This window comes from Elephantulus edwardii, unplaced genomic scaffold, assembly GCF_000299155.1.
Source record: "Elephantulus edwardii isolate Elephantulus edwardi_28Jun2011 unplaced genomic scaffold, EleEdw1.0 scaffold00268, whole genome shotgun sequence".
In the NCBI taxonomy this organism is placed as follows: Eukaryota; Metazoa; Chordata; class Mammalia; order Macroscelidea; family Macroscelididae; genus Elephantulus; species Elephantulus edwardii.
Genome location: NW_006400018.1, coordinates 2,920,082 through 2,929,814, shown reverse-complemented (window position 1 = coordinate 2,929,814; position 9,733 = coordinate 2,920,082). Strand labels below are relative to the sequence as shown.

At 41.4% G+C, this 9,733-nt stretch overlaps 1 protein-coding gene across 1 annotated transcript in view; it reads left to right on the top strand.

Annotated features, from left to right (window-relative positions):
* Positions 1-292: 292 nt before the first annotated feature.
* The window catches only part of MS4A14 (membrane-spanning 4-domains, subfamily A, member 14), a 23,179-nt gene continuing 13,738 nt past the window's right edge, over positions 293-9,733 (top strand). The window contains exons 1-3 of the mRNA XM_006899903.1: positions 293-430; positions 6,034-6,162; positions 9,412-9,462. Coding sequence (XP_006899965.1) covers positions 293-430; positions 6,034-6,162; positions 9,412-9,462 — 318 coding nt within the window. The remainder of the gene's footprint in view (positions 431-6,033; positions 6,163-9,411; positions 9,463-9,733) is intronic.

The following is a 9,733-nucleotide window of genomic DNA, read 5'->3' as shown; positions in this document are numbered from 1 at the left end:
TTATCTACGAACATTAAGTATTGAGATTTATTTTGTGTGTCATCTATAAAGAAGTTGATTTTAAAAAGTCACTCCTAAGAACAATTGGATCTTTCATGAGGAATTTAGGGCACTGAGTATGCCCAAGAATTCTAACACTTTATGACTCAATGGCTACAATTCTGTGCCCCTAGAAATGAAGAGTCATTGTTAAGGTTGCACTGCCAAGAACTCCATGTCATACTGATGGGGGGAAGACCAAGATTTTGGTTATAACATGCACCCACTCTTAGCAGACTTTTACCAATGAATCATGGCGTCATCAACTAGGTTTCACAAAGATGCCCATGCCATCACTATCCATCCAGGGGAAAGTGTAATGACAGGATTTCCTTTACAAGCTCAAAGCTCTCTGCTGGATTACCTGAATGGAGAGCCACAAGTCTTGGGGGTAAGTCTTCCTCAATCCCTAGCATCACTGGGGTTTTGAGGATGGAAATTGAGGCCCTGCAGAGAAGTCACTTCTCTATATGTGTCTAGAGCTAATATTACATAATGCTCTTCAAAAAGGATGTTGATTTCACTACCAATGCTGTTGCTTTTTCTTTCCCACCACTTTGTTTGACCTGTAATATGTCTTTATAGACTAATTATGTTGTTGTGAGTTATGTTGTTAGTTAACATTGGTTATGATTCATGGCAACCCCATGCGTTACAGAATAGAGCTTTTCCATAGGTTGTTCTTGGCTGCAGTCTTGAAAGAGGACTGGAACAGTACACCAGCCGAGAACTGCCAGAAGTCCAAGCTGGGTTTAGAAGGGGCTGTGGTACTAGGGATATCGTAGCTAATGTTAGATGGATCTTAGCTGAAAGCAGGGAATACCAGAGGAATGTCTATCTGTGTTTCAGTGACTATGCAAAGGCGTTTGACTGTGTGGACCATAACAAACTGTGGCTGACTCTGAGAAGAATGGGAATCCCAGAACACCTGATGGTGCTAATGAGAAACCTACACTTGGACAAGAGGCAGCCATCAGAACAGAGCAAGGAAACACTGGGTGGTTCAAAATTGGGAAGGGTGTACACCAGGGATGTGTCCTGTCTCCATACCTTTTCAACCTGTATGCAGAACAGATTATCCGGGAGGCTGTGCTCTATGAGGAGAAATGTGGGCTCAGGATTGGTGGAAGATCTATCAACAATCTGCTTTATGTAGATGACACAACCCTGCTTGCTGAAACTGAGGAGGACCTGAAGCTCTTGCTGCAGGGGGTCAAGGACTGCAGCCTTCAATATGGATTGAGGCTCAATGTCAAGAAGACAAAGATTCTCACCACTGGACCAATTGGCAGCATCAGGATGGATGGTGAAGAGATTGAGGTTGTTCACATCTTTAGTTTGCTTGGCTCCACAGTCAACACTCTTGGCACTAGTAGCCAGGAAATTAAGATGTATCGCGATGGGAAAGTCTGCTGTTAGGGACCTCTCCAAAGTACTGAAGAGCAATAGTGTCGCTCTGGAGACTAAGGTGTGTCTGATACAGGCCATGATCTTTGCAACCACTTGTTATGCATCAGAGAGTTGGACAATGACTAAGGAGGATAGAAGGAGAATTGACACCTTTGAGCTGTGGAGCTGGAAGAGTATTGAGGGTACCATGGACTGCTAGGAAAACAAACATAGTCATCCTGGAGACGGTTAAACTGGGCGGCTCCTTGGAGGCAAGGATCCTGAGGCTTCGTCTAACATACTTTGGACATGTTGTAAGGAGGGTCCGGTCCTTGGAGACGGACATCATGCTTGGGAGGGTGAAGGGATGGCGCAAGAGGAGAAGACCCTCTATGAGGTGGATTGATTCAGTGACTGGGGTGATTGGGATGGGAGTGTCAGAGACAGTGTGACTGGCACAGAACAGAGCAGAGTTTAGGGCTGTTGTACATAGGGTCGCTGTGAGTCACAAGCGACACAACAGCACATAACAACAACAACAACGACAACTACATCTTTTGTTCCACTAGATGATTTGACACCAGCAACCTTTAGGTTAGTTGTTGTGATTGTGTACCATCGAGTCAGACTAACCTATAGCCGACCCTCTAGTGGATCTTCAGAGGCAATTAACTGCATGGGAGGACACTGTCCCTAATTCTTCCATGAAACAACTGGTGGATTCAAACTGTGTGCCTTTGTGATGCAGCACAGCTTCTGACTACTAGGTCACCAGAGCTCCCTTAGGTGTTGTTGTTGTTGTTGTTGTTGTTGTTGTTGTTGTTGGAACCGACCCATAGCTGACCCTGTGGTGGGTTTTCAGAGGGAGTTAATTGCACAGGAGGAGACTGCCCATCCCTCTTCCATGGAGCAGCTGGGGGCCTTGAACCAGATGCTTTCAGGATTGCAGTGCAGCTTCTTGCCACTAGGCCACCAGAGCTCAAGTAGAAACCATTTGCATCACCCAAGGACCCTGAGTGCTTCTAAATAATATGCTTGTTTGAAGAATTTAGATCTCAGTAACATAAAGCCATTGATATGCTTCTCTAGATTTCAATGAACAAGAGAAAGAAAAATTCCATTAGAAAGACACATAGTTTGTCTCTTATTTTACAAATGCTTCTGAGGGCTGTAGAAAGAGTGTAGGTAAAATGGGGACAGCTGGGTCAGACCTCTATAAATCCACAAAGTGGAACTGTCCCTGTCAATAACATCTACAGTACAAAATTAATTCCTGTGAAGACATTGAGATTATTAATACCCAACACTCTTGGTACCAGCAGCCAGGAAATTAAAAGACGTATTGTATTGGGGAAGTCTGTTGTCAGAGACCTCTGCAAAGTACTGTAGAGCAATGATGTCAGTCTGGAGACTATGGTGTGCCTGATACAGGCTATAATCTTGCTATGCATCAGAAAGCTGGACAATGATTAGGTATGATAGAAGGAGAATTGATGCTAGAACAACATATATGTTTGTCTGAGAGCGAGTGAGACCAGGTTGCTTCTTGGAGGCAAGGATTCTGAAGTTCTGTCTGACATACTTTGGATATCTTGCAAGGTGGGACAAGTCCTTGAAGGGGGACAAGAGAGGAAGACCCTCAATGAAATGGATTGATTCCGTGACTAGGGTAAAAGAGGCAGGTGTGTCATAGGCAATAAGATTGGCATAGGATAGAGCAGAGGTTAGGGCCGTTGTACATAGGGTCGTTATGAGTCACAGGCAACTCAATGGCACATAACAACAACAACAACAACAACAACAAGGTCAGATGTGGTCTCCCATGCTCCTATATTTCTACTAATCCCACCACCTATATTACTGCTCTACTGGGTCCAAAATCCATTGCAATGACTACTCAAATGTCTCAGAATCATACTTCCAGTTACGGGGCTTATTAGAGAAGTTAATAAGCTATAATACAAATTAGCAGCAAGATACAATTCCTCAGACCAGACAGCTTCTTACATGCAAAGTTGAAGAACCATTGACCTTCAGTCTCACCACTTAGGTCAGTGTTATGAGGTCCTGCCAGTAATAGTGTCTTCCTCATCCTCTGGCAAGCTTGAGTAAAGGCCTAGAGACCTGGAGCTCACTCTGACTCTGTAAGGCAGCGTCTCAAATCAGCTTTGTCTTTTGTCAGGCTTTGGTTCTCTGCTGAGTCTGTAGCTGCTGTCGTATAGATCCCAATCTGTCTGGCATAAGAAGCTCGGACACTGTAGGATGCACACTGCTTCCTCTTCCTCACTGGTATTGGTATTCCCAATTTATGATGCTGAATCCATTCAATTTAATTATGAGACTAGCCAATCACCTTGTGGTCAAATTTCTTTCTTTTAACAAAATTTTTCTTTTTTATTGCTATTTTAATGAAAGTTTACAGAAAATTTGGATTTCCATCCATTCACTTCTGAACATTTTCCTCCCTATTCCTCCCCCCTCTGCCAGTTTGCTTTTCTCTTTAAAAAAAAAAATTCTTTCATTGTTACTCAATTTCCTCCCTCCCCCATTGTCCCCAAGTCCACTTTGCTATGCCACTCTTACTCTGGACTGTTGTCATGAAATAATACCTAATCATATATTCCTTTTAAAGAGTTCTTTCCCTCATCTGTTTCAATGCGGTGTTCATCATGCACCCCCTCTTTTCTTAGTTTCTCCAAAACCTCATGTCAGTCCTGTTTTATAACAGTGGAATTATGCAGTCTTTGTCATTTGTAACCGAGATATCGCACTCAGCACAATGTCTTCCAGGGTCACCCATTTTATATAATATTGTACAAGTTCCTTGTTTCTCAGTGCTGTATAGTATTCCATTGTGTAACTATACCACAGCTTCTCTATCCAGTCATTTGTTGATGAACACTTGCTTTACTTCCATCTCTTTTCTACTGTGAACAACTCAGCAATAAACTTAGGTGTGCATATGGATATATTTTTTTCTTGTTGTTGTTATAGACTTTTGAGTTGGAAACAATTCATGGCTGACCCTCCTGTGGGTTTTCAGAGACAATAAATCACGTGGGAGGAAATTACCTGCCTTTCTCCCATGGAGCTGCTAGTGGTTTCAAACTTCATACCTTTGCACTGACAATGCAATTCCTTGCCACTAAGCCACCAGAGGTCCCTAAAACACTCTAGTAGATAGTTAATGGATAGACTAAACATCCCATTTGTATGACCTACCGGTCCATGAAGTAAAGTCAAAGTCAATGGCTAGGGTCTATTTAGCTCTGGTTAATAATCCTTTAAGCAGCCCTGGTAGTGTAGTGCATCATGCATCAGACTGCTAAGCAAAATGCTGGCAGTTCGATTCCACCTTCCACTCCACAGGAGAATGGAAAATCTACTCCTATACAGTTTTACAGACTCAGAAACCCAAGGGTCAGTCATGAGTCAGAATCTAGTTAAAGGCAAAGGGTTTGGGGTGATCTTTCAAAGTATTTTGTTGTGAAAGTGACTTCAGGATGTTTTAGCACCTCCCTGGGAACTTTGAAGTCATTAGAGAAAAAGTTAAGCTCCCCTGTAATGCTATTTTAAGCACTAAGAATTCATTGAAAATTATTTTCAATACTCCGTAGTGAGGCACAATCTAGACACACACAAAATTCCTTATGTCCTAAACATACCTGGACAGAGGAGGGGGAAATTGTGTACATAGCATTTATCCTTAGCATGATAGTAAAACCACTCTTTGTGGTGTGATACCACCTAGGTAAGGCCTGGTGACAAAACCCAGAAGCCTTGAGGAGAAGAGCCACCAACTTTGCAAGACCACCATGATGTTTATCCCTTGGCAATCTGATAGACCTGCTGAGTTAACTCTTCTTTCTAGTCAGGCGCATGGATAAAGGAGAGAGAGGACAGATCCTCATTCTACCTCTGTGTCCGTAAACTTCATAAACTGAGCTTCAACTCAAGAAGTATCTATTGAAGGTCCACTGTGATGTAGAGGAGCCATTAAGAGAGTCCCGGTGAATGGGGAAAGTACAGAAGTGAATGGTGTGTAAATCCTGTTCTCAAGAAGCTTACAGTCTAGAAGCAGCCAGGCAACCCTTCACATCAGCCTGATGCAAGATGAACGGCTAATACGAAGTAGTGAGGAACAAGAGTGAAGGATTTTGAACCTCAATGACAGACAAGCTTAATTGGAAAGAGATATTTGAAACAAACAAGCAAACAAACAAACAAAAACAACAATGAGTTCTGACCATCCTGTTGTTGTGCCATTGAGTTGATTCTCACTCATAGAGACCCTAAGACAGAGAAGAACCATTCTGTAGGGTTTTCCTAGGCAGTGATGTTTACAAGAGCAGATCCTCGCTTGGGTCTTTCTTCCCACCAAGATGTGGGTTAGATTTGGACCTGTCAATTTGCTTTTGATCACTTCCCTACCAGAGCTCTTTCCTGACTAAGAGGTTGGTAAATGGAAGAGGAGGACATCTCAGTGGCACAGAATGTGTGGGGAAAGCTCACCAAGGTAGGAGAGTGCGTGTCTGAGGGTGGACTTGGGGCTTCCAGGTGACCTGTGAGGCTCCTAAGCTCGTGTGCTTCATCCTTTCCTCACAGACCACCCAGATCCTGCTCGGTCTGATCATGGCAAGCCTCGGAATTATATTTGCTTTTAACCTACTCACATTCCTCCAAAGCTCTCCTTTCGTGTTCACCACAGGATTTCCATTCTGGGGAGCGCTCATTGTGAGTATTGTCCAATAGGAGCTTTGGTTAATTTGCTGTTAAAACTGGTTTGAAATGCTTCAAATTCTGGGATCATAAATTCTGTGGTTACACCAAATAGACTAAAAGCCAATACATTTTTTAAATTTTTTTTTTTTTAGCAAAAGAAGCAACTATACAATTTGGTCATCATACTTTCATCATTGTCATAATAACTCTTCTTAAATGGACAGTGTTTTAAAGTTTCAAAAGCCCTGATGTATATAATAAGCCGTTTACTCCTCTGACAACAGTGAGGACTTTCACTATCAACCCAAAGGCACTTGGTTCAAGCCCACTACTACTCTGTGGGACAAAGATAGGTAATCTCCTCCCATGTGATTTACTGCCTTTGAAAACCCACTGGAGGTCAGCTATGAGTCAGTTCCAACTTGATGGTACATAACAATTGAAATAAGAAAAAAGACATGAAAACTGAGCTTGAGAAATGCTGAATAGCTTAAACATATCTAGCTAACATTCATAATATCACAGATTCTTTTAGCTCAAGATAAATTTTATTTTTAAATTTTTTAAGTTAAATTTTAAATTTATTAGACCTCAACCCTTTTCCTATCCCAAGATAAATTCATTACATGTTTTCCTAAAAATATAGCTTTAAATATAATTCTTAGAATACTATTAATATACAACCCTTAGAACTTTGACTCCTGACGGTGTGCCACAATATTTTAATGATAGATTCATTTGGGCTTTCTCAGTATAAATGGACCTTTCCAAGAGGGTAAGGATATTTCTATTTTAGTGATTCTTGTCTTTTCAGAACCCCATGAGCTCATGAATAAAGGAGACCATTTTCTCGTTGACTATCAAGAGTCTATTACTTAGAACAAATAGGTCTGTCCTTGGAGAAGGTGAAACCAAGCTGCTCCTTGGAGGCAAAGATTTAGAAACTCCATCTCACATACTTTAAGCATGTGGCCAGGTGGCCAGGAGGCACCAGTCCTTGGAGAAAAACCCCATGCTTGAAAAGGTGAAGGGAAAGTACAGGAGAGGAAGACTCCAGAGGAGACAGATTGGCATAGTAACGGAGGTAATGGAGTAAGCATGTCAGAGTCGGTGAGATTGGCCCAGGAGAGGACAGAGTTCAGAACTATTGTGCGTATGAGTCCTAGGCAACTCAAAAGCACATAACAACAACATCAATTAAAAAAACAAATAGTATGGTTTTGACTTTCCAAATATAAATAACGTACTATTGAATACAACTTTCAAACCGCCCATGTCCAGTCATTGTTGTTGTTGTTGTTGTTAAGTGCCGTCAAGTTGTAGGCAACTCATAGCGACCCTATGAACGAAAGTCCTCGACACTTGCATGACATTCATCTTTCTCCAGGTTCATAGGGTTTCTGGAGGCAAGCTATTTTGGAAGTGGATGCCACTCCTGTTTCCAAGCTTGTTTTAACCGGGGAGCTCCACCAAACACTGTCCACCATGGGTAACCATTATAGCATTTGACATATCAGTATCACAATGTTCAGCTTCACAGCAAACACAAGTTACCTCTGTACAGCAAATGGACAGACAAGTGCTATATGACCTAGGAGAATGTTTGAACAAAAACAACGAAAATCAATCATAGAAATTCAAATATACCAACTCATCACTTCCCACATTTCACAAGGGAGTTTTCCCATTTGATTCAGTGTGATCTGCATACACATATGAAAACGAGGATCCAGTATGTGCTTTTGCACGCTCCCACCTTTTTATTTATTTTATATATAGTTATTTTTTATTAATGATTTTTAGTGCAACATACATATTTGTACAGCATAGTTTTTCCATTTCATTTTTTCCCTATTCATTCATTATTGCACATTTTACTCTCACCCTTTTTAAAATGATACTTCCTGAGTCTGTTTTATGTCTTGGGTACAAGGAGGACTGGCAGACAGGAAGGTTGGGGAATCGTGCATACACCTTCCCTGGGTGAGATGGAAGCATCCCAGCCAAGGGCAGGGAATGAGAGCAGGGAGAACTTGATATGAGAGAAAGTAATGGAACTAAGACCAATGAGTCCACAGTTTCTGTTTGGGGCCTTTGAATCGATTCCAACTCACAGTGACTCATCCATACAATAGAACAAAACATGGTCCAGTCTGCTCCCTCCTGCCATCAATATTGTGTGTGAGCTGATTGTTGCCCCCACTGCATCAATTTACCTTGTCGAGGATTTTCCTGTTTCCCTTTGACCCTCTACTTTATCAATCATGATGTATTTCTCAAGGGACTGGTCTCTCTTCACAATATACCTGAACCATATGAGAAAAAAAATTCTCTCTGTCCTCACCTCTAAGGAGCACATTGGTTTTACTTCTTTCCAGAATTTTTTTTTTCATTCTTCCAGCAAACTATGGTATATTCAGTATTATTCACCAGTACAATATTCAAGATGATGAATTCTACCTTATCCTGCTTTAGATATATCTGTTGTGGTCATGGTCATTGAGTGAGATAGAACTCATAACTGACCGTTCAGTAATTTTTCAGAGCCTGTAAGTTGCACGGGAAGAGATTGCCCACCTTCCTCCCACACAGCAACCGGCAGGTTCAAATCATGGGCCTCTGGGTTGACGCCGTCACTCTGTACCACTAAAGTCACCGAACTCCACTTTGATGTCTAGCAGGTGTTTGATTATGCCACAGCTTTTGCCAGGCTCACATTAGTTATCAAAATGAGACACTTGATTTTTAACATTATAAAAGCAGCCTTTTGCAGCAGATTTGGTAGAGGCATACAATGAACTTTAAAAAGAAAATGTTACCAGAACCAGATCATGTCAGCCCTTGTGCTCATATTGACAACATAAAACTTTAATACACGTGCAAGGAAAGTTCATTGCCAAGTTCTCAAGTGTCTGAGACATTTAAAGGTTGGCTATAGTCTAAACTATTATCTTTTTTGAGTAGGAGATAAATTCATTGATGGTAACAGCAGAGCTGAAAGCATCAATTTGAAAGAGGCTATACTAATCCGAGGGATTAGTAATTACTCTATGTATCAGCTGTTTGAGGTTCAGGTGCCCAAGATCCAACCCCTATTTCCACAAAAGGGCTTCCTATTATCATAACCTTAAGGAAATTAAGTAACTTTGCTTTGGGTGACAGAAATCTCACTTAGCCTGAGTGGCACTAGTCACTTTATGCTCGTGTTGAAAATAATCGAATATGACATCCATTAACTTGCATCTTTTGTCTTCTGGGCAGTTTGTGGTGACAGGATACTTCACAAGTACAAAGAAGTCACAAAACTATCAGGTAAGCCACACATGTGACATCTCTATACTTTAGAATCTTCTACTTGCTACTTTGCTGTCTACAAAGACTTGCACTACAAAAGATCTCCAGGGAAAATCATAACTCCTCAAATTTACATTTCAAGGCCACCATCTCCTTAGGCCCCTGCATTTCACTAGATCCCATTTCACTGGCAAAGTAGACCTTTTTCACCATCATAATCAGATTCCACAATGCACATGGCACGCCTTCAGAACAAACAATTGTTGTTGTTGTTGTTGTTGTTGTTGTT